Source organism: Pinus tabuliformis, chromosome 5_2 (assembly GCF_031772625.1).
Source record: "Pinus tabuliformis cultivar Carrire ecotype Pingquan chromosome 5_2, CPIR1, whole genome shotgun sequence".
Taxonomy (NCBI): Eukaryota; Viridiplantae; Streptophyta; class Pinopsida; order Pinales; family Pinaceae; genus Pinus; species Pinus tabuliformis.
In genome coordinates, this window is record NC_142306.1 from 714,041,664 (window position 1) to 714,067,634 (window position 25,971).

General features: G+C 38.9%; 1 protein-coding gene across 1 annotated transcript; it reads right to left on the minus strand.

Moving 5' to 3' along the window:
• Positions 1-462: 462 nt before the first annotated feature.
• LOC149161168 (uncharacterized) lies at positions 463-1,035 on the minus strand. The gene has a single exon (XM_089434795.1). It carries the CDS (start codon positions 1,033-1,035, stop codon positions 463-465), a length of 573 nt encoding a protein of 190 aa, XP_089290921.1.
• Between the last annotated feature and the right edge of the window lie 24,936 nt (positions 1,036-25,971).

Below are 25,971 nucleotides of genomic sequence, written 5' to 3' on the forward strand. Positions count from 1 at the left end.
GAACTATCTGGTTTCCTCCCGGATCTAGCAATGAGAATATTCGATTGTATTGTCTATGTTGTATCATAGATTTGTGGAAGAAGCGGGTGTTTCTTTCTCCCTCCCGGAGCCATTGGACTCTCGACTTTTGTTTCCACAAGATCTCTTCTTGCTCCCTTCTTTCACAATCCTGGTCAAAAGTCTGCCTTCTTCCTCCACTAAGGATCCCGAGCAACCGTTTTTTATCATCTGTTGTTGGACTTGTTGCATCCTAGCCTGGAGTTGTTCCTGATCATGCTGGATGTTTCCAAATTCCTCTTTGTTCCATTTCTTAATCTTGCCCTTGAGCTCCTTCAGGCGTAGCTGGAATGTATGCATTATGTTCCTCCCCTGTTTTTTACTCGATGTCCACCATTCCTTAATTTTGTCTAGGAAGGCAGGATCTCGTAGCCAAAAGGCTTCAAACCGGAATGACCATTTGTGCTACCCTTGTTTCAGGTCTACTTCCAACCAGATTAGCCAGTGGTCGAATCCCATGTAGGGCAAGATCGACGCTTCATAGTATACATCCCTGCTTATCAAGTCTTCAGTTGCCAAGAATCGATCCAACCTGGATGTTATTTGGCGGGTTCCTCCCCTGCGGTTATTCCAGGTATGAGTTCCATTGATGGTTGGAATATCTACTAGTTGCAGCTCCGCTTGCATGTCCTTGAACTGCTCCATTTCTGGTTCTTCTCTTCTTATCCCTCCTTTTTTCTCTGCTAGTGAAGTTATCAGGTTGAAGTCCCCTCCTATCAACCATAGTTTTTCTGTATGCATTTGGCATAGTTTCCTAATGCTCTGGATGAAGCTTTCTTTCTCTCCAGGAGTGTGAGGGCCATATATTGTTGAGATGAGAATCCATTCTCTGGTCCCTATATTGTGAAATATACCAGTCAAAATTCTTGGCATTCCTATCCAGTAATCTACCATTACCTCTGCGGGGTTCCACAATATTGCAATTCCTCCTGCACTTCCTTTTGCATCTAGTGCTACTGCTTCATATCTAGGCTTCATTTTCCTGAGAATTTCCTCTATTTTCTCTCTTGCTACCTTAGTTTCCTAGAGGAGCACTAATTGTGGCTTCTCCCTTTTCAATCGATCTTGTAGGTATCTCTGTTTACCTCAACTGTTAAGGCCCCTCACATTCCATGAGATAACTATCATTGGGTAACTTTATTGAGTTGTTGGAATACTGCTGAGAGCAGTATTACCCTTCCCATGTTTACCAACATCTCTCCCATTATTTGTATTGACTCTTGTAGATTTCTCTGTCCCCTTTTCTTCCCTCCTTTGCTTTGACTGTGTTGTTCCTGTGAGCTGTCTTGTTGCATGCCTAACTGCTCCGCTATATCTCCTTGTCTCTGTCCTTGATTAGCCATGTATTGTTGGAAGGTTTCTTTATACAATTTCTTTTGATCCTCTGGAATGAATATTTCATCAAGGTGCCTCCACTCATTCAAGAGTCTTTTCATTACTACTTCCTCTGTGCTCAACTCTTCCCTAGTTGCATCGATTTCCATTATTGTGAGATCTACTAGTTTCAACTCTTCTTTTTTTGTCAAATCTATTTGGGTTTTTCTCTTCGGGGTGGTGTTAGGAAACCAACTCATAAAAAGATAGAAAAGATAGATCAACGCCTTAGAATTCAGCCTCTTCGAGGGGGCAACCTCCTTTACATTACACCAATGAACAATTTTTGGATGCTACAAATGACTAAACCTCCCTTCTATATATAGGAGTCTAAGGGGTCACAGTATAATCAAGTCGACATAACATTAATAACATAAGGGCACAAAAATAACAATAGTGGGTTTCTATGGGGCATACTAATAACAATACGGGGACAATAGGGGTGCAATAATAACAATAAGGGATACAATAATGACAATAGTAATGGGGGAATCACTAGTATTATAGGGGCCTAACATGCTCCTCTCCTTCCGAAAAGTGTTGTCCTCAACGCTTGAGTAGTTCTTGATGCTTCTGTATAAAATTCTCATCCTCCCATGTGGAATCTTTAGTGGATAAATTCTTCCACTTGATGAGATACTCCAAAATTGATCGATTCTGTAGCTGTCGAGTTCTTGTTTTTGTGAATGCTTCCGATTCCAATACGATTTTTCCTTCCTCGTCAAGTTCTGGCAATATTGTTTGAACTGGGAGCTTGCCATTTATAATCTTCTTTAAACATGAAACATGGAAAATTGGGTGCACTTGGGAAGCTGCATGAAGCTCCAATTTGTATGCCATAGTACCAATCTTTTGCAACACCTTGTACGGACCATAATATTGTGGTGATAATTTATTATCCTTATTAGCTTGCTTGAGGGACATTTGTTTATATGGTTGTAGCCATAGGAATACCCAATCACCTACATCCAAATTTCTTTCGCTGCGATGTTGATCTGCCTGTTGTTTCATTCTATTCTGCACCAATGTGAGGTTATCCTCTAAGAGTTGGAGAACTTGTTGTTGATGCTCGATGTGATGTTCCATTGCTTGAACCTTAGAACTTTCTCTTAAATATAATGTGATGGATGGTGGATGATATCCATAAAGTGCCATAAATGGGGTCATTTTTGCTGCAGTATGGAAGGAAGTGTTATACCACAATTCAGCCAGAGGCAACTATTTGACCCATTGTGTCTGTTTATCAGATACAAAGCAACGAAGATATCCTTCCAAACATTTGTTTACTATCTTAGTTTGCCCATCAGATTGAGGATGATAAGATGAGCTATGAGCTAACTGAGTACCGAGACAAGAAAATAATTTTTTCCAAAAATTCTTAGTGAAAATGGGATCTCTGTCGCTTACAATAATCTTTGGGTTTCCATGTAGCTTTTGAATTGTTTCCATAAATGCAGTAGAAACTGTATTGGCTTTAAATGGATGTGATAATGCACAAAAGTGTTCATACTTGGTAAGTCTGTCAACTACCACCATGATGACACTCTTTCCTTCGGACTTGGGTGAACCTGTAATAAAATCCATTGAAACCTCCTCCCAATGTTGGCTTGGAATGGATAAATGTTGTAATAGTCTTGGGGTCTTAATTGTTTCAACTTTATTTTGTTGGCAAACCAAACATTCTGCCACAAACTTTTGAATATCTGATTTAAGGTCATCCCAAAAAAATTCCTTCTTAACTCTATGGTAAGTTTTTAAAAATCCCGAGTGCCCTCCTAAGGGACAAGTGTGCAATTCCATAAGAATATTTTATTTGAGTTGGGAATTCTTACATAGGTATAAGTGATCTTTGTACCATAACGAATCATTTTTCTAGCTAAATGTATCTAATGTACTGGGATATTGTTGTAACTTTCAAATGAGTGCCCACACTTCTTCATCATTCTTCCATTCCTCCCTTGCTTCGTTTATCCAATCTGGTTGGATAATAGAAATGGCGCACAATAATGCTTCCACATCCTCATCCTTTCTTGAGAGTGCATCTGCCACAACATTTTGCTTCCATTTTTTGAGATGATTTCAAAGTCATAACCCAACATTTTTGTGACCCATTTTTGTTGCTCTTTAGAGGATAATTTTTGTTCTAAAAAGTATTTAAGACTATCATGATCCGTTTTTACCTTGAAGTGTCTTCCCATTAGGTAGGGTCGCCATTTCTTAAGAGCATGTAGTACTGCAAACATTTCCTTCTCAAAAATAGCTTTGTGTAAATACTTTCCCTTGATTGGAGGACTTTAGAAAGCAATGGGTCTTTCATCTTGCATTAAAACAACACCAATTCCATTTCCTGAAGCATCACATTCCACAATAAAGGTTTTTGTGAAGTCTGACGTAGCCAAGACCGGTGCTTGGCACATTGCCTCTTTAAGATGTTCGAAGGCCTTTGTTGCTTCTGGAGTCCATGAAAATGCATCTTTCTTCAATAATGTTGTTAGAGGTGCTGCTATTCTCCCATAATTCTTAACAAACTTGCAATAATACCCTGTCAACTCGAGAAATCCTCGCAGATGCTTTATGGATGTGGGGATTTTCCATTCCTTAATGGCTTTAATTTTGCTAGGGTCTACCTTAACACCTTCATGAGATACAATATGACCCAGATATTCCACCTCTTGTACTCTAAAGAAACATTTGGAGCTTTTTGCATATAATTGTTTCTCCTCCAATAGTTTGAGCACCCTGTCAACATGTTCAACATGATCCTTCCAAGACTTGTTGTAGATTAGTATATCATCAAAAAATAGTAACACAAATTTTCTAAGGAAGGGTTTGAAAATGGAATTCATCAAACCTTGAAATGTAGAAGGTGCATTGGTAAGGCCAAAAGGCATGACCAAAAATTCATAATAACCCTCATGAGTTATAAATGTTGTTTTCGGAATGTCTTCAGTCTTCATTATGATTTGATGATATCCTGAACAAAGATCCAACTTGGTGAAGTAAATTGATCCATGCAATTCATCTAGTAATTCATCAATGACAGGAATGGGAAACTTATCTTTAATAGTGAGCTTGTTGAGCTCCCTATAATCCGGACACATGTGCCATGATCCATCCTTCTTGTGCACCAATACTACTGGAGCGGAGAAAGAACTTTGACTAGGTTGAATTATACCAGCCTCTAGCATTTCTGCAACCATACGTTCAATTTCACTCTTTTGGGCATAGGGATATCTGTATGCCCTGATGTTTGGAGGAACACTTCCTGGAATCAGATGAATAGCATGATCATGATCACGAATAGGTGGGAGACCTTTGGGAGTCTCAAATACCTTGGAATGATTGTCCATGACTTTTTGGAGATTTGGAGAAATAGATGATTTCGATGTGGAAACATCTAGAGAACATAATTGTGCAATTACACCTCTTTGTTCCTTTTTTAGAAGCTTTGTCATGCCGTTAGAGTTGATTATCTTTCCCGGTTTCCCTGCAATACCCCTTAATTCAACTTCCTTTCCTTCCTCAGATTATTTCATGAAAAGTTCTTGAAAATTAAAAGCTATTGTACCCAAGGATTGTAGCCATTGGACTCCTAGTACAACATCAGCACCTCCCATTGGAATGGAAAGCATTGGGCTAGTCAATACATATTCTCCCATGGATAGCTTGATATTATGGCACTTTCTAGAGCAATTTATCGTTCCTCCATTTGCAACCATCACTTGACACTCTGGTGCTGGATATAGGAAGCAATTCAATTCCTTTGCTATCTTACAATGAATAAAATTATGGGCACGTCCCGAATCAATCAACACTATTACCTTTTTCTTCTTGATGTGTCCTTCTATATTGATAGTTTGAGGAGTGGTAATTCCAGCCAATGCATTACAAGATATGGTCGGATTCATTTCTTCTTTATCTAGGGTTTGTTCCTAGAGTATATCGTCTTTTTTTGACATTTCTTATTCCTTTTCTTCCTCCTCTTCACAACCTATGTAGAATAATTGCTTCTCGGCACACTTATGACCTTTAGTGTATTTGCTATCACAACTGTAGCAAAGCCCTTTTGCTCTTTTTTCTTCCAATTGTTGTGGTGTCAACCTTGTAAGTTGTGGAAGGCTAGGGGCAACAACACTTTCATCTTTATAGTTGTGAGTGGTAGGCTTCCTGGTTGCCATAATTTTTCTTTCTAACCTGAATGCCTTCTCCAATGAATCAGGTTCCCAAAGGCGAACCTCATGTTGGATACTATCTTTTAAATTCCCTATGAATACATCAATCCTATGCTCCTCTAGAATATCTTTTACCCTTATGTTCAAATTTTGGAAGTCTTCAATGTGCTCCATCATTGAACCCTTTTGTTTGAGATTTATCAATTGGCTAAAAAAGGTGTTGCTTTTTGTATCATCATAATGTGCTATCATTTCTTTCATAAAAATTGCCCAAGTGACAATTTGTTTACTAGAGCAAAGCCATTGATACCATATAAACTGATTTGGTTCCAAATATAAAGTTGCAATATGTACCTTTTGCGTGTTTTGCACATTATGGAGATTGAAAAATTGCTCCATCTGTAGTATTCATGTTCCGGGATCCTTGCCATCAAACTTCCTCATATTGATTTTTGGAACATGGTGGGTCTTCAATCCAACATTAGAGTTTATGAAATCATGATTAACATCTCTTTTGTTCTCATTATGAGTTTCCTTTACTATCCTTTCACCTTTAGTGACTATTTCTTGTAGCAACTTACTCAAATTTATCTTCAATTCTTCCATCTTATCATCCATGCCATTTGTCTTAGCATCCATGCCATTCATCTTAGCTTCCATGCCATCCATCTTAGCTTCGACACCATCCATCTTAACTTGCATGCCATTCATATTAGCTTCTACGCCATTCATCTTGGCTTCATTTACCTTTAGCGAGAGTGAAATTTGTTGTAGTTGGTCTTGTAATTTTGATATATCATGTTGCATTTCTTCCTCTTCTTCACGAGTCATGCTAGAGCTCCGGGTTGCTTACTAGGTGTTTCCATTTTCTTTTTTTCGGGGCATTAATTAATGCTAATAATTCTTCACTATTCCCTTTGAATTCCTTCAAACTAATTTTTCAAACCAATCTTATGTAAAATTTAAAAAAAATCTACACACCTTTTTTTCACTTTGTAAGAGCTCGATATTGAATTTATTGTATCTCTGTAACTGTGGATCTCGAATATTTGAAATCTCATCCTGCGGTAGCCCTTTGAGTCCTCTTTCTAACCTCGTAAGTATGATCAAGATTGGATTCTCCAAGGAAGAGTTATGCCAAATCTCCCACGGTGACTTGATTATAAACTAGTTCAGTAGAGCGAACTTGTACGACGTGCCACGTGTCACTGTTTCGACCTTAGTACCTGAAACTGATACACAGAAAACTACAAGCTGTCCTCTTTCTGAAAATTCTTACGAAATTTCAATCTGATTCTCAAAACAAAAGTTATGACGATTTTCCCTAGGTCACCTGTTTGGAATGTAATTCGGGAGTCTGCAAAAACCCTAACTTCCTTAGATCATATCTCCGCAAATATAGTGAGACAAGCTCTGAAATTCGGACCCGAAGTTCAGAATGATTTCGGCTCAAATTTGTTTTTTTGTAGCTTCTGAAACGTTGCAGAAAAAAGGTTATAGCAAAAATGCCACGATGACCTGTTTGGAGCAGCAAAACCCTAGAATCCAAAGTTCTAATACCAAATGTTAGGAAACCAGCTCACAAAAAGATAGAAAAGATAGATCAACGCCTTAGAATTTAGCCTCTTCGAGGGGAAAACCTCCTTTACATTACACAAATGAACAATTCTTGGATGATACAAATGACTAAACCTCCCTTCTATATATAGGAGTCTAAGGGGTCACAATATAATCAAGACAACATAATAGTAATAACATAAGGGCACAAAAATAACAATAGTGCGTTTCTATGGGGCATATTAATAACAATACGGGGACAATAGGGGCGAAATAATAACAATAAGGGATACAATGACAATAGTAATGGGGGAATCACTAGTATTATAGGGGCCTAACAGGTGGTTGTAGATTTGACAAGACTGTTTTCCTTATCTCTGTCCTGATTCTCCATTGGATCTGTCTCATTTGAGGTTTCTCCTTCCACTTGCAGCACCTCATATCTATTCTTATTTGTTCTTTGTTTTTGGTTATGGTTTCCTGAGTTCTGTTGCATTCTCGTGGTCTTCCTCTTATGCGTGACCTCTTTGAACCCCTCGTTTGCCTCTTCTGGGGGGTTCTTATTCTGCTCCTCCTTTAGGTCTGTCAGGCCCTCCTGGTTCATCAAACATGCTTTGTAGAGGTGCCCATACTCATGACACTGGCGACAACGAAATGGGATGTGCTCATAATCCAGGGTTTGCTGTCGTATCTCTTCTTAGTACTTCAGTTCTACCGAGTTAGGGATGGGCTCCAAGATATTCATATAGACACATATTTGAGCATAGGAGGTGTATCTTCCCTTGTGTGTGGATTCTGCTATTTTAACAAATCTGCCTATTGAGTTACCAATACCTTCTAGTATTTTCGGATCCCATAAATCCATTGGGAGGCCGAAGAGTCAAACCCAAATAGGGGCTACCAAAAATTGCTCCTTATTTGGGTTATAACATTCCTCCTAGTATCTCATGAACAACCCTGCATTATGGTAAAAATATGGGCCATTTTCAAAAACCCTTTCCTTATCTTGCAGGTTTGAGAATATTATCGTGAAAAATCCTCTGGCTCCTAGTTTGAGTTCTATATGGCCTTTTGGCTGCCATTTCTGCTTTATCAGATCCTTCTCTGTCAGCCAGACTCTGATGAATTTGCATATCATCGCATGGTCCTTCATATAGCTGCGATATTTCTCCAATTTGTTCAGTGGGATTACAAAACGAGGTTTCTCTGTTGCACATGGCAGACATTTCCCTCTTCTTCTTGCCTGTCATCGAGCTCCCAAGATAGGACCATTATTAGGGTCAACGACTTCAGGGGGAATGGATTGATATCAGGCTTTCCCGCTTGATTCACCAGTTGTTACATTACGGTAGGAGGGGATCTCCCCCCCCCCGCCACCACCCCTCTAGGGCTTGCATCGCCTCTGTCAGTCTATAGGTCATGCGTCTCCAGGCAGAGCTCTCAGGGTTGTCAGTATTCTACAAGTCTTCAAACCCTAAGCCATTTGCATCTCATGCAGAGTGAAAAAAACTTTATTCTCCACTATTATTGAATTTTTGAATTATTAAAAAACCCTGATTAAACAAACACTAAATTTTCGAAATCGAAATCACCATGTCTGCATCGAGGATTCTTGGGTCATCGCCAGGGTTGATCACTTACATCATAGGCAGCTTCAAGAAGCCATTGAAATTGAAAAACACATTATTAATCTTAACGGGGACGATAGTTGGAAGTTAAGTAGAAGTTGGATCCCCGACCTCTCTTCGTAAATTAATTTTGTTAATATATATATATATATATATATATATATATATATAATTCATTTATTATTTTTACTTTTATATTGCAATATATATCCTCTTTGACCTCCCTAAATATAATGATATTTCAATGTAATTGTTGAATATTTTTTTTAATAATAACCATTTGATAAATATATTAAACTTATTTTTAATGATATATTTACAAATATTCAATTATTATTATATTATTAAATTAATCTCCCTAATTTGAATTCAATATTATTTTAATTAAAAATATTAATTTAATAAAATAAAATAAAACATAACAAAGTAATAATAAATTTATTCAACTAATTTTTAACAACTAATTCTTAAGGGTTATTTCCTAACAACTAACTCTCGAACCATATGCATCCTTGCTATTTAAACATTCTCACTGACTGATTTTTTCACCTTTGTCCTGAGGATGAACCACATTAGATGGTTTGAAACGTCGACCAACAACCCATGATGTGATTAGTCCGAAAGAATTAGTATGGATCACAAAAGTCTAAAATCAAGAAATCTAAATCTCTTAAATTTAGGCAAACCATTTCTACCCTATCTTTAATAATTAACATGTAAATAAAAGTTAAACATAAAAGTTTTTCATTATCTCCCTACCTAAATATCTCTTAATACGAAATAAATGAAGATGCGAATCCTTTTGGCTCATTATTGACTACCTAAATATCTCTTAATACGAAATAAATGAAGATGCGAATCCTTTTGGCTCATTATTGACTAAATTTTATGCATTTTAAATTTCTTAATGAGAATTTATATTTAGAATTAATTATAATAATCATATATAAATTATTATTATTTTAATTATATATAAAAATAATTTAATAATTTAAAAAATAAAATAAAATATAGATCTAAAATAAATAAATAAAAATTAATATAATTAGCTCAATATTATTTTGAATTTTTTAATTATTAAAACAACCCGATTAAACAAATACTAAATTTTTGAAATCTAAATCTCTTAAATTTACACAAACCCTTTAACTTTCTACCCTAGCTTTGCTTAAACTCAATTCGCTATAATATAATTATTTCACATTAGAAGATAATCAACCCTCATTTAGTTAACCAAATGAAGTAGTGAAGCATAACAATAAAAAAGATCTTGTAATTTGGGCATACTAGATCCCAAAAAACTAATTTGTATTTACATTAGCCATACAAGACTTCCTAATTGTGAATAAGCTTAATTCATTTTGTGATAGTTATTTGTATATTTTGATATCACTAACACTCAATAGTTCACCCAATTCAAAGCAGAAATACATGGTGGTGAACCTGACAAATCAAAATCTAATTTTGGGACTCTTCAACTCTTATGCAAAGGAATTTACCAATATGAATTACATAGCTGTCATTTTTAAGACATTATAATAAACTCAACCTCAATAATATATGCTTGCAATTGAATTTCATAAGACTTGCTCACCTCTTCAATAGAAAACCTAATAGGCCAATTCTAACCAATAGTAGCCATTCTCATCCTTAAAAAAAATATATAAAATATGAAAAATATAATGACACATTCTTGCGTTCAATATTTTCTTATTTTCATTTTCTTACTAGCTAGGGATTAGCTTTTTGCCATTCTTCCTGGTGATGGCCCATGTGCAGGTACACAATCACCTTTCACCTTATTTCCTCCTCAATGAATATGGGAAGTTTCTCACAACCACCGACTTGAGAAATAGAATATGTGAGAGAAGACACCAAAAAAGTTCTTTCATGATCGATGGGCTTTCTAGGAGTCCAAACTGATCTTCTTTCGGAAATTTTACTTTCACCTGTGAATGTCTTCTCCAGATCAAATATTTGGTTCTCGATGGCGTAAATTTCATGGCGAAGCTTCTTTTCATTTGCATAGAGTGACTCCAAGCGATTCTGCAGATAATCACCAAGTGCATAATTTTGGTCCTCCACCTCACGATTGCAGGCTTTCGATCCTCCACCGTTGCAATTGCGAGATAGAACTCCTTGACCTCAATCTCACCTCAAGCGACAATTTCAAATTTCAAACTAGTGCAGATCCAAGCTTTGTGGACAAGCTTTATGCATTCTCCCAAGCCTACTAGATGGTCATCATCCTCATGGTGTCGCCCCCATGTAGGGTGCACCGTCTCACATTAAATGTTGGTACCATTGGGCTCCCTGTACTCGTATCAAATCAACTCATCCCACAAATGGAGTGATCTAAATATGGAATATTAAATATATGTGCTAAGATCCTCATCAGAATATAAAAATGTGCTTGAGGTTTGTACTCCAAAATAACAAGTAAAAACATGAGCTTTTATGTGTGTTTTCTTAAGCTAGTTTCTTGAAAAACATTAAACATGAAATCAAAACACGGAATGGAAGCATGCATCAATCAGTGATACACCGGCCATTGTTAAAGGAGTTCACCCATCCTGGGCTACATCTCCTTGGATCGGCTCTAAAGGCACGACCCTTTCTCATTATGCTCAATGTCTGGAAAGGAAGAGTACATAAACTGCTAAGATGGAGTGGCTAGTTTCTCCTTCAAAAAAGTAACTTATGCAAGAGTTCTCACTCCTTACACATGTTAACCTACAGTCAAACGTGTAAACCTTCAGAAAACATAGGCATCTTAGACCAAGACCCCATACTCCAACTTCAAAGAGCACACACAATACCACAATCCACTTGAAGTACATAAACAAGTCTCTTCTCCAAAACACATATAGAGAAAAGAGGAATAAAAGCTATATCACTGAAATAATGGTTGTTGCAGAAAGCACATGGAGGTTGGAAGACCCCTGTAAGGTCATCTCCATCTTCAAACTCCTCCATAAACTGAATCAACACTCTGCTTGACCATGGCACCCATAGGCTTCAATTTGCAAAAGCCTATCCAAAAACACTCCTTTGATCCTCAGACCTACTCCAATGAGTCCAAAATGTGAAAAAATGGCTATCTAACCTCTTTTCGCACCCAATTTGGTCGAAAATTTGAGACGTTATGACCTCTCCTAATTAGGCCACTATTCGCTCCAAAAATTGCTCAAAAACCAGCACCGATCCTACAATTTCACCCCAAAAAGCACTAACTGGATGAAAATTTCACCCACCGCTGAGCGAAATTGTAGGACGGTTAATTCCGCCCATAACCCCACCAGCGGTTATAAAAAATGTCAGCCCTACCAGTCACATGATGTGGTAAGGGTATGGCGGTTAACGATGGCAGTCTTTTGGGCAGTCACATATAATGTTGGCAGTTAAGATTGGAGTGTTCACATGTTGGCGGTTAGGCTTCCCTGACGGTTACGGTAAATGCTGGCGGTTAAGGTTATAGCCTTCACATGCTGGCGGTTACCTCGGCGGTTAGGCTCCCCTGATGATTATGGTAAATGATAACAGTTAAGGTTGGAGCATTCACATGGGCGGTTAAGTCCGCGCCCACCTCCCAAACTTTGCGGCATTAACATTTAAATATAAACTAAAATGTTTATGGTTAAGTCATGCTCATATGGTGTAATGGTGAAGCCTTTGTGTTAGTCTTTGGGAGGTCACAGGTTCGACCCCCGCTGCCTTTGGCCGAACCCTTGCTCCATTTTGGTGGCCCTCAGGCTGCCACATGGTGGCCTAAGATTGGCCACCACAAAAACACATGGACCACATAAAAATTGCCACTTAGACCACTGACAAGGTGCCACTTCGCACCACCCAATTCGCTGGAGAATACTTTGACCAAGTCAACCTACCATCTCACCTACCCAGTCAGCGGCATGTCAACAGTGCGGACTGCTAACTGCATTGTTTTTTTTTTAAATTCGCCTGTTTGGCAAAACGATCAGAACACAATATATTGAGCATACGATATCAATTTTTCACAAAACGAGTTGCACTGGAATCAAGACGACGAGATCTACACGGTCATTCAGGCTCCACATCATTCTAACAACTTTTAATTTTTGACAAATTTTGAGCTCCTGATCACTCTTCCCCACTGAAAAAACTTTTGGTCTCCAAAAGTTCACTTTCGATTGTTCAGCATTTGAAGATATAGTTCCTTCATTTTTCCAAACTCAATCCAATCAATGTTTGTAGTGCCCTAAATTTTACTTGTCTTAGCTCTTTCTCAAGCTGATCTTAAAATATAACTTGACCAAAGATTTCAAGTTCGATGTTCTTCTTAGCTTGTCCATGTCGCTATGGTCATCCACAACAACATCCTTCCCAAGAAGAATTCCAAGGCGTTCATCTGCAAAATCCTTATTGAGGATAAGATCCCAAAAGACTTTGACAAATGAACCAAAACAAGTTTCACATAGTGAATACTTGTATAACTTGAGTGCTTAACACATTTGTAACATACTGAATGTGCTACAACTACTCATACAACAGTTTTAAAATGCTTTCTTAAACTACAAATAGAAATGCATTTTACAAGATGGAATAACTTGACTCCCAAATTTTCCATTCAAATTGACTATCAACAAGCCAAACTAGCATAATAATGCCCAAAGAAAACATTGTTGCATATAAGTGATTTATTTATGAATATCACTTTTATAAATTACCTAGCTATGGGGATATGCAACTAGTGCAAAACAAAGATTTACAAACTTCAGTTGGACAAATAGTCCACCCATTTCTTACCCAACTAGGTAAATGAACCCTCTATTTGAACTTTTTCTTCTTCTGAAGCTGCTTCAGGGATGGTTGCATCTTGTGCCACTTTTTCTTTTGTCGCTTCCTCTTCTGGTGCTTGCATAATTTGCTTGCCCTTGCTAGGATGAAGTTGTGGAAACAATTTCCAACACTTCTCAACCCAATGCCCATTGATATTGCAATGAGTGCAAAAGTTCTTTTGAGATTCTCTTGGCTCACATGCCTTTAACATTTGATGAGTATTTCTCTTTTCGGTCTCAATTCCATTAGACATAAACATCTTCTTGATGATTGCTTTCCTTTTATCGCACTTATCTACACAATGGTTAGATGAAAGGCAAAAGGTGCATGGAAACACATTCCTCAACATGTTATTCAAATCAACACGTTGTTTTCCATTATGAAAAGCATTTGAATTAATAGGACAATTATACCTCTTTTTGTTGTTCTTTGGCTTACACTTCTTGCGTGAGGAACTTGCATGGCAAGAAGAACTTAATTTTGTTTCTTCTTCAACTTGTTCATCTCTCTTTGGAGATGTTTTGCACTTCAAGTCCTCCTTATGCTTGAGGAACCAAGTGAGTACCAATTCTAGATGAAAATCCCAACATCTTGCCCCCTCATGTCCTCTATTATGGCAAAAGGAACACGATACCCAAGAGTTGTCGCTAGAACACCATTCTTCTTTTGCAACATATTCTATGCCTTCATATTTAAGCCTCTCTTTTGCCTCAATTGGAATTTTAAATTCTTTATGGTTCACTCCAAGGCCTCCTCCCTTGTAACCCATCTTGGTCAAGATCTTGGATCCAATGCCTTTACTATGTTTTCAAAGGCTGCAAATGAATTTACATCAACACTTTCATGTAAAGAAGAAGCATGTAAATGCTTACCATTTTCCTCATATTTTGATTGACATACAAAGATGTTTTCAAACTCCATTTTGATTCTGGTTGTGTCCTCTTGGACTTTTTGGCTCTCTTCTTTCAACTCCTTGAATTTGGGTGATGATAGAACCTCATCCTCCATATCATGTGGACAAAAGGTACAAACTTGTCCATCTTCCTTCTTTGAGGGTCTTTCTACACTAACATCTTGCATAAGAGTTGTAGAAAAACATGAATATTGTGGAGAAGATGGTGGTTTATCACCATTCTTGTTACCTTCTTCCCTCGGAGAACATTCTCCTCTTGGAGGTATAGAGCATTCACCTTGCAATTTGGTATTCCTCTCTTCATAGAGGATTTTCACCATTTCTCCCATGTCTAAGAAAGCCTTTCTAAAGGCCTTCACATCCTCTGACATTCTTGCAGGCTCTCCTCCTTGGGACATGTTTTTCTTGAAGCTTCTTCTGCAACTTGAGGTAGAACTGGTGGTAGAGATTGTAACAATCTTGCTCTTCTTTCCAAAACCTTCTCCTCACTTGAGCTTCAAAACACATTCACTTGCAAACAATAGTAAATTCCTCCTTGCACAAAGCAAACCAGTCCTCTGATACCAACTTCATCTGAATTTGGAATATTAGCTTTCTATGCTAAGATCCTCATCAGAATATAAAAATGTGCTTGAGGTTTGTACTCCAAAATAACAAGGAAAAACATGAGTTTTTATGTGTGTTTTCTTAAGCTAGTTTCATGAAAAAATTTAAACATGAAATCAAAACACCAAATGGAAGCATGCATCAATCAGTAATACACCAGCCATTGTTAAAGGAGTTCACCCCTCCTAGGCTACATCTCCTTGGATCAACTCTAAAGGCATGACCCCTTCTCATTATGCTCAATGTCTAGAAAGGAAGAGTACATAAATTGTTGAAATGGAATGGTTAGTTTTGCCTTCAAAGAAACAACTTCTGTAAGAGTTCTCACTCCTTACATATGTTAACCTACAGTCAAACATGTAAACCTTTGGCAAACACAAACATCTTACACCAAGACCCCATACTCCAACTTCAAAGAGAATAAACAATACCACAATCCACTTGAAGTACATAAACAAGTCTCTTCTCCAAAACACATATAGAGAAAAGAGGAATAAAAGCTACATCACTGATGTAATGGCTGTTGCAGAAATCACATGGAGGCTGGAAGACCCCTGCAAGGTCATCTCCATCTTCAAACTCCTCCATAAATTGAATCAACACTCTGGTTGACCATGGCACCCATAGGCTTCAATTGCAAAAAGCTTATCCAGAAGTGCTCCTTTGATCCCGAGACCTACTCCAATGAGTCCAGAATGTGAAAAAAATGGCTATATAGCCTCTTTTTGTACCCAATTTGGTCGAAAACTAGAGAAGTTATGACCTGTCCTAGTTAGGCCACTATTCACTCCACAAATTGCTCAAAAACCAGCGCCAATCTTGCAATTTTTCCCCAAAAAGTGCTAACTAGGTGAAAATTTCACCCACCGTAGAGAAAAATTGTAGGATGGTTAATTCTACCCATAACCCCACTGGCGGTTAAAAAAAATGTCAGCCCTACCGATCACATGACGTGGTTAGGGTCTGGCGGTTAACAGTGGTGATCTTTCGAGCGGTCACATATAATGTTGTCAGTTAACATTGGAGTGTTCACATGCTGGTGGTTACCCCGACGGTTAGGCTCCCCTTACGGTTACGGTAAATGCTGGCGGTTAAGGTTGGAGCATTCACATGGGCGGTTAAGTCTGCACCCACCTCCAAAACTATGCAGCATTAACATTTAATATAAACGAAAAATGTTTATGGTTAAGTCATGTTCGTATGGTGTAATGGTGAAGCCTTTGCATTATTGTTTGGGAGGCCACAGGTTTGACCCTTGTTGCCTCTGGCCGGACCCTTGCTCCATTTTGGTGGTCCTCACACTGCCATGTGGCGGCCTGAGATTAGCCACCACAAAAACACATGGACCACACAAAAATTGCCACTTGGACCACTAACAAGGTGCCACTTGGCACCACCCAATTTGCCGGAGAATACTTTGACCAAGTCAACCTGCCATCTCACCTGCCCAGTCAGCAGTACAGATTGCTCACTGGGGTGTTTTTTTTTTTTTTAAATTCGCTTGTCTATCTTGAGCGATATCGGTTTTCCGCAAAATGAGTTGCGCCAGAATCAGGACGACGAGATCTACGCGGTTGTTCAGGTTCCACATCATTCTGACAACTTTGAATTTTTGGCAAATTTTGAGCTCCTAATCATGGAGGAAACATATATCGTTCAGAGGGTTGGAGTTCTTGTTGCCATTCTTTGTCATTTGGAAACATTATTTTCCAACAATTGTCAATTTCCGGGTGAAATTGCTGCCTAGGTAGACTACTCCCTAGGTTTTAGCCATGGACAGACGTGTGAACTCCAAGAAAAGTGTATAATGGAGGATTTAAATTTGATAGATAAATTATCTGTCGCAGAGCAATGTTGTTGTAAAAAATGGTCATAGCAATTCAATACTCGTCACCAATATCCGTCAAAAGATAAACATGTCTTGTAAATTGGTCTTAATCTTTGAATGCGAGGGATAGGTTAGATCTCAAATTTCAAGGCTTCACATAATGAAAAGTAATTGATCACTGAGTAATTTTATAAAATGTACACAAAGGTGTATGTTTTCGCATGATGGAAATTATGGGCATACAAATACAAAGTATAGTTGTAAATTTGCGAGAAATTTAAGTTCTACGGGCCACAACATTGTACTTCCAAACCTTTAGTATTGCTATTATGACCGTAATTAATGTTTAAACTAGTTTGTCTGGTAGTGAAACTAACAAAATCGTATTTGATTACAACCATGACACATTTATGACTCCACCCTTCACAGAGCCCACCTTATACCAGATAGCCCTCCAACACGGAACATTGGAGGTTGACTTCGAGCTTTGTAGCTTTGGTGATGGCAGTGGGCCTACGTTAGCCTCTAAAAAAAAATTGAAAACCAATGTTCAACTATGGAAATCCAAAAAAAAAAAAAAAAAAAAAAAATCACGGCACATTCATAAAAAAATAGCCCAACACCATCGATAAATGTCACTTAACTGTGACATAACAATTATTTTTCTATTTAGGTGACCATTTTTTGTTTGTTTGTTAGTTATTGTGACCAGAATCAAAAGTGGCATGGGCCACACCAACCCTTAACATGGTTGGGGTTTGGATAACTTTTTCACCACAAAATGCCTTAATAAAACACCCTATCACTCTCTATTATATGTCCATGAATATGTAGGTGACCATTTTAACTAATTGAATGTTGTAAGCATTTTTTTATATAATAACTCTATATTATATTGCCCACCATCATCATCCATCCAATTCACAAGCCAGGTTCCAACTCAAATCCCAATAACTACATAACTATCATGGTGCCACATGTTCTCGAAGTTGTATTCTATTGTTCTACATAGGAAGCTCTCCAATGACCTTGAACAGAGAAAACTCAGAGCTAGGGGAAAAACACGTTTTCGACTGGCTCATCAGACCATTGACCACATCTTCACCCTCTGCGCCATGATTGAGGAGGCACGACACCGCTCTTCGAAAGTCTATTATTGTTTCGTAGATTTTTCGGAAAGCTTTTGACTATGTTCCGAGGGAAGCCTTACTCTAGAGATAGAGATATTGGCATCTCGACGACCCTATTGACAGCTATTACGCGCCTATATGAGTTCGTCATTGGTCGTCTTCGCATGGCTCATGGGATGCCTGATTTTATCCAAAGCACTATTGGGGTTAAACAGGGTTGTCCACTGTTCCTTACCTTGTTTTGGATCTATATTGATGAGTTGGAGGCTTTTCTACACGAGCATATCTAGGACACTGATGGTTGCCTTCTTCACTAAGTTTTGATATCTATTATACTCTTTGATGATGACGTGGTCCTCCTCTCCTCATCTCCAAAAGGATTACAGAGGTTGTTGGATGCTTTAGCTATGTTTTGCGATCTTCGATAGCTGGCGGTCAACCTAGGTAAAACCAAGGTTATGATCTTCAATGGGGTGAAGAAAACTTCATATCTTCACTTCCTATTCAGAGGGGAGGAGGTTGAGATCACCAACATGTATATACTTGGGGGTGCAATTCTCAGGTCCTCGCTTTAGTTTGCGACCAACGCTTCAGCCTCAGATCAACAAAGGATATGGATCCTTAGCCCTTATCGAGAGACAATGCTTTTGACATCACTTCCAGGACATCTTGTCCAAGATGAGCCTCATGGACACCTTGATCTGTCTCACTGTTCTATATGGCTTAGAGATTTGGGGACCGTCTTTACTTGAGTCAGATTGGGCTTCAGTTGAGATAGTCCATATTCATCTTCTCCGTCGCATCATTAGATGCAAAGAGACAATACCTCAGCACATCAGCCTTGTAGAGTTTGGAGCTCAACCCTTTTTGGCTTGAGAAGGTCTTCAGTTTGGTCTGATTCTTGCATCGTGTCCGGGGCTTTGAAGACTCGATAAAGAGTAGGGACCAATATCCTTACTTGGCATATTGCTCTTCTAAGACTATTTCCCATTCTACTCCCTCAGGGCGGGCTAGATTTTGGTTTACAGGAGTTTCATATCTCTTAGAGTCAGTGCATTCAGTTTAATTGTCTCCCTCCTTTTTGATATTCCTTGGATGCTCTTGGTCACCTTTTACCTACTAGACATGAGTTGAACAAGATCATTTGGGAGGACATCTATAGATAGTTCATCCAGGTCACCTGGGTCAATCCTCCGGGAGGGTTGCGCCGAAAGATGGCCTTCTACACTGAGCACTTCTTGGAGTTGAGAGACAGGCTCATTGTTTGACTCGAGTATACGATTCACCATTGGATGCATACTCTTTGCATTCCTATAGGCCAATTCAGAGTGGGTTCTCACACACTTCGGGTAGAGACGAACCTCTAGATTGATAGACCAGATAGAATCTGCCAGGTATGTCATTTACAGGAAGTGGAGACTGAGGCGCACTTCATTTTTGGATGCCCTATCTACTACGAGATCAAAGGAAGGTTCCATTACTTGTTCAGAGATTCTCAGACCCTCGCAGACTTTTTTCAGGTATCCCGATAAGATACGTTTGACCCTATATATTTAAGAGGCTCTCAAGTTCCGAACGCATATTCTTTAGCCTCCCATCAGATTAGATCCCACACAAAGGATCACATCATTTATGAGGGTACTACCTTCAGATAGGGGCACCAAGAGACCGATTGATACGAGTTCATATCCAGACTCTAGATCAGTGAGGATCTGTAGGACCTCACCTCGCCACAAGAGATTTCAACAGGAAATTTGTCTCAAATCTGTCCTTGGGAGACAAACTAGGTCCTCAAGACCTCAGTAGTGCACGAATTCCCTCAAAGAATGATTTAGTGGACAATGTGCACTTTCTACCGACCCTTCATCGGGCCAACAAACTTTGTGGAGTTTTCTTCAGTGTTCTTCAGGCAGCCTCAGATGTTAGGAGAGATGGATTTGATCCTCATACCCATTAGCTCCCGGAACTTTTTGCCAAGGCATTCCATAAATTGTATCTTTTATATTCCTGCATTGTACTTGTTATATTCATGCATTATATTTTTAATAGGAGACCGTTTGGTTCTTCAAGATTGTATTCAACAATCTCTTTGACCTACTTTATGATCAATAGTTAGACATAAATATAATTATCTTATCTTATTTATCTCACCATAATTATTCTCAAATCATATAATTTTTATATAAAAAATAAAAATATCTTCCATATATACTTTTTACCTAAAATATAAAAATGTTGTCAATTACTTTGTGCATAGAGGTAAATGCTCCCTATTACACTTATCCTTGTTATTTTTTAGGAGAAACCACATTTATGGATATTTAATGAGGCACATGCTATGGACTTTTGATTCCAGCGGTCGGATCTAGATCGTTGGTTAAGATTTGCTAAGGGTGTATTAGGGTTTTATTCCTTGGACTTTTCAGTTCCAGCCGTCGGATCTAGATCGTTGGTTAAGATTTACTGAGGGTGTATTAGGGTTTTCGTTATCTTGTATTGCCGTTCTCTATTTCTCAGTGTTTCATTTCAGCGAGCTTTCCTGATATAGATATGCCCCGGCTGTCGTTATTCATTGGTTTTTGATTGTATGGAGGTTTTCTTCGCTTTTGTTTCATCTTTACGCTGGTGCGTTGCAGGGACTGCTATTCTTATTGCTTCTCCCATTGGTTTCTCAGAATTCAATGAAATGGGAACAATAAGCACCAAGCTAATAAGCACAAGGGCATTTAATGCTTTGTATGTCCCGAACCATGTTTTCTTAGGGCAGCCGTTTCTTAAATGCACCTGTGATGCCGTTCTCGTTCTCGGCAGTGGATGACCTACATTTCTTCGATTGCTTTTGTTTCTAAGTTTTATATCGGGCTCAACTACGCGAAACGCGATTTCTACAGCAGCGCATGTGTCAGGAAGATTTTGCAATTACTCTCCACCTCTACCAGGCATTTGTTCTCTTGAAATATATTCCGAATCTAGAGAAAAAGTGCCTTGTGATGTGGAGGGTAAAGAGCAGTTTCTGTAACAATCCCAGGGAATAAAGGAAGCCAGTCCAAGGTTCTTACTTTCAGCAAGTTATGAAGTTATTTTAAGCTTTTTACCACAGCAAATGACCGAAGTTCTCTTACTCGTGGAATGAACAAAATAGTCCCGAGGTATGTAGACATTCGCCAAAGTTAACTTGATTTTATACCATATATATTTTGCACAGCTGAAATGGTATCCTTGCGATAGGTAGGTAAAGTATTTCTGGGCTTTATTGCCCTAAAATTTACTGGGTTTTTTTTGAGAGTATTTTTCTTAATATGTTTTAATCTAAATATACCAATAGAATACTATATTCACAGCTTAATGTGTTAAACTGATCGCACCTTTTAGAATGACGTGAATTTTCCTCATTTGCTGTGGAGATTAATAATTCTGGTGGTGTTGTCTATGTCGATGGTTAAAATTCACCAAGGTTGTATTAGGGTTTTGGATGTTGTCGTGTTATCTCCATTCTTTATCGGCCAGTGATTCACTTCAGTGACCGTTCCTTAGGGTATTGAATTTATTCCTGATTTCCGGCCTAGCTATGGCTTTATTTTTTGTTTTCTGATTGCATACAGTTTTCTCTCTATTGTTATTTTGTTTCCCTGCAGGTTATTTAACATGAATCTCCACTTTTATGGCTTTCGCTATTGGGTTTTCCTGCGGTCGTGTAAGAAATTAGCAGCTGGCAGCCCTCAGACTCGGATATTACCATGTCTATTTTTGCCTTAACTGTCTTTTCTTAGGGTGGCCCTTTCTTTCTCTCATGAATGACAACTCCCTTTTTAATGCATCCGCCATTCTATTCTTGACCGTGGATGGTCCGCATTTCTTTCAATGGTTTTTTCTTTATAATGTCCCTTTTTTGGGATATTGGTAGCAGATACCATATAGCCTAGTCATTGTGATACGCTACAAATTAAAATAAATCACGGTAATTAAAAAGGTGATTTAAGGAAAAAGAACATTATAAAGTCACTTTATTTAATGAAGAAAAACGATGAACCATGATATTCGGACAACTTGGTATTTTGATAGGCTTTACAAAAGGAAAGTAAAGCTGATTAGGAAAGTAAAGTTGAGTAGGAGACAAATCCTTGGCATGCTAAAATCTGAATTGTAATAAGAGTAGCACAATGTCAAAATGGTGGAGATAATTATTGTGGGGAGATGGTGATGAATAGTGGGAGAGATATTATTTGGGAGGTTGTGGGCTCTAGAGGTATTTTGGCTATGATTGATATCTTTATTTCAAGAATCCATCTCATTTGGATTGAATATTCTATGATTTGATTTTATGGGCTCATTGAGCTTTGTGGGTTTGTAACTCATTATCTGGGAGGTCATGGGCTACAGAGGTGTTTTGGCTATGGTTGACATCTTATTTTAGGAATCCATCTCCTTTGGATTGAATATTTGATGATTTGATGTTATGGGCTCATTGAGCTTTGTGGGTTTGTAATTCATTATCTTGGAGGTCATGGGCTCCAGAGGTGTTTTTGGCTATTGTTGACATCTTATTTCAGGAATCCATCTGATTTGGATTGAATATTTGATGATTTAATTTTATGGGCTCATTGAGCTTTGTGGGTTTGTAGCTCTGAGTATGGATATCTTCAAGGGTGAAAATATCCTCCCTAGGGATCAATACTAGTTTTGGTGGTGAAACATGAACCCTAGTTAGTCAGTCAAGAGGGGGAGAAGAACTACAAGTTCTTCATTGGAACTTAGTGAGGAAGGACGAGATTTTGGAGCGTTTTAGAAGGCTAAATAAATGTATGTTTACAAATAGGGGAGTTGAGCCAAAGGAGGTTTCGGAAAAGGACCTAATTACTCCAACTTATCTTTACTCAAGTAAAGATAAGATCAAATGATTATATTTATGTCCAACTAATGACCACAAAGTAGGTCAAAGGGACTATTGAGTACGCTGATGTATATACAAAGCGGGAGAACCAAATGGTCTCCTATAAAAGATACAATGCATGAAGTAAATCAAATATGTAGTGCATAAAGTAAATCAACATCTGGCCCTAGTGGAGAAGATCTCAGACCTAATAGGTCTGAGGATCAGATCCATCTCTCCAACATCTAAGGTTGAATGAATAACGCTGAAGAAACTCAACAATGTCTGTTGGCCCGATGAAGAGCCGATGGCAAGTGTAGACTGTCCACTAAATCGTGCGCTGGGGGGGTTCACACGTTGTTGAATGCTGGAGGACCTAGCCTGTCTCCCAAGAATGGATCCGAGACGGAACTGTTGTTGAGATCTTGTGTGGCAGGGTGAGGTCCCACAGATCCTCATTGATCTGGAGTCTAGATACGTACTGGTATCAATCGATCTCTTAGTGCCCCTGTTTGAAGGTAGTACCCTGAAAAATGTCGTGATCCTTTGTGTGAGGTCTGGTTTGATGTGAGGCTGAAGAATATTCGCTCGGAGCCTAAGAGCCTCCTGCATATATATAGGGCCAAACATCTCTGATCGGGGTACTTGAAAAAGTCGGCGAGGGTCCGAGAATCTTTGAACTAGCAATGAAACCTCCCTCTGATCTCGTAGTAGACATGGCATCCAAGGATGAAGTGCACCTCGATATCCACTTCCTGTAAATGACATACATGGCAGAGTCTGTCTAGTCTAATCACCTGGTGGTCTGTCTCTACCCGAAGTTTATGAGAACCTACTCTGAACTGGCCTAGAGGAACGTGAAGAGCATGCATTCAGTGGTGAAATGTATACTAGGGTTGAACAATGAGCTCGTCTCTCAACTCCAAGAAATGCTCAACATATAAGGCCATCTTTGGGCGTAACCCTCCTGGAGGATTGACCCAGGTGACTTGATGAACTGCCTGTAGATGTCCTCCCTGATGATCTTGTTTAGCTCTTGTGTAGTAGGTAAAAGGTGACCAAGAGCATCTAAGAATATCGGAAAGGAGGGAGACGATCCGATTGAATTCCCACTTACTCTAAGAGGTTTGAAACTCCTGTAAACCTACATCTAGCTCGGCCTGAGGGAGTAGAACGGGCAATAGTCTCAGAAGAGCAATATGCCTAGTAAGGATAACGGTCCCTACTCTTTATTGAGTCTGCCAAGCCTTGGACACGATGCAAGAATGAAACCAATCTGAAGACCGTCTCAAGCCGAAAGGTTTGAGCTCCAAACGCTGCAAGGATGATGTGCTACGGTACTATCAGTTTGCACCTAATGATGCAACGGAGAAGAAGAATCTAGACTCTCTCAGTTGAAGCCCAGTTTGACTCAAGTAAAGACGGACCTCAAATCTCTGAGCCATATAGAATAGTGGGGCGAATCAAGGTGTCCATGAGGTTCATCTTAGACGAGATGTCCTGGAAGTGATGTCGAAAGCACTGTCTCTTGAGAAGGGCTAAGGATCCATATCCTTTGTTGTTCTGAGGCTGAAGCGGGGACCTGAAAATTGCACCCCCAATTAAGTATACGTGCTGTTGATCTCAATCTCCTCCCCTTTGAAGAGAAAGTGAAGGTCTGAGGTTTTCTTCACCCCATTGAAGATCATAACCTTGGTTTTACCCAGGTTGACCGTCAACTGTCGATGGTCACAAAACAGAGCTAAGGCATCTAGCTGCCTTTGTAATCCTTCTGGGGATGAGGAGAGGACCACGTCGTCAACAAAGAGTAGAATAGATAGCAGGACCTGGTGAAGAAGGCAACCATCAGTGTCCTGGATATGCTCGTGTAGAAATGCTTCCAACTCATTAATATAGATCCCAAACAGGGTAGGGGACAGAGGACAACCCCGTTTAACCCCAATAGTGCTTTGAATGAAATCAGACATCCCATGGGCTACGTGAAGACGACCAAGAACGGACTCATATAGGCACATAATAGCGGTCAATAAGGTTGCAGAAATGCCAATATCTCTGAATCTCTAGATCAAGGCCTCCCTCGGAACATAGTCAAAAGCTTTATGAAAACCTACAAAACAACAATAGACTTTCGAAGAGCGGTGTCATGCCTCCTCAATCACGGCGCGAAGGGTGAATATGTGGTTAATGGTCTGATGATCCGGTCGAAAACTTGCTTGTCCCCTAGCTCTGAGTTGTCTTTGCTCAAGGTCACTAGAGAGCTTCCTATGTAGAACAATAGCATATAACTTCGATAATGTGTGACCCACCATGGTCGTTCCGTAGTTATTGGGATTTGAGCTGGAACATGATTTGTGGATCGGATGGATGATGTGGTGTGCCAATGCTGGTGGAAAACCTTCACAGACTACATGGTTGAAGAGATCAGCCAAGTACCTAACCAAAGCACGGAAACTGTGCTTAAAGAACTCTACTTGGTAGATTTCCTCATCGGTTGCTTTGTTGCTGTTCATCACCCAAATGGCCTCTCTAATATCTTTGTTTGAGAATAGATAACATGAAGAGGGTGGGGAGGTAACATGGATTTGGGCATGCCTGGGAATATCATAAAGGTTGGAAGTGTGAGAGAACATGGATGTAGGATCGAGGTCAGGTGGAATAGGGGATCGTAAAGGGGATATTACATTCTTTTAGTTTTATACCGGGTTTAGATAGCAAATTCTACAACAACCCATATGTTATATGTTTTGATGACTTTGCCATTACTCACTAGTGCCATGAGACACTTGTTCTCTTGAAAATGAACTATGAATTTAGAGAATAGGTGTCTTATGAATGTTGAAAGTAAAGAGAAAATTCGGTAACAATCCGAGGGAATGGAGGAGAGAATTGAAATCTAGTGAAGGGGATAACAAACAATTATCCAAATCATTCAATCTAAAACAAGGGGTTTGCTAAGATTAGTTATTAACATAAGATTGTCCAATTAGTTAAAATAATTCTAGATAACATTCTTATCCA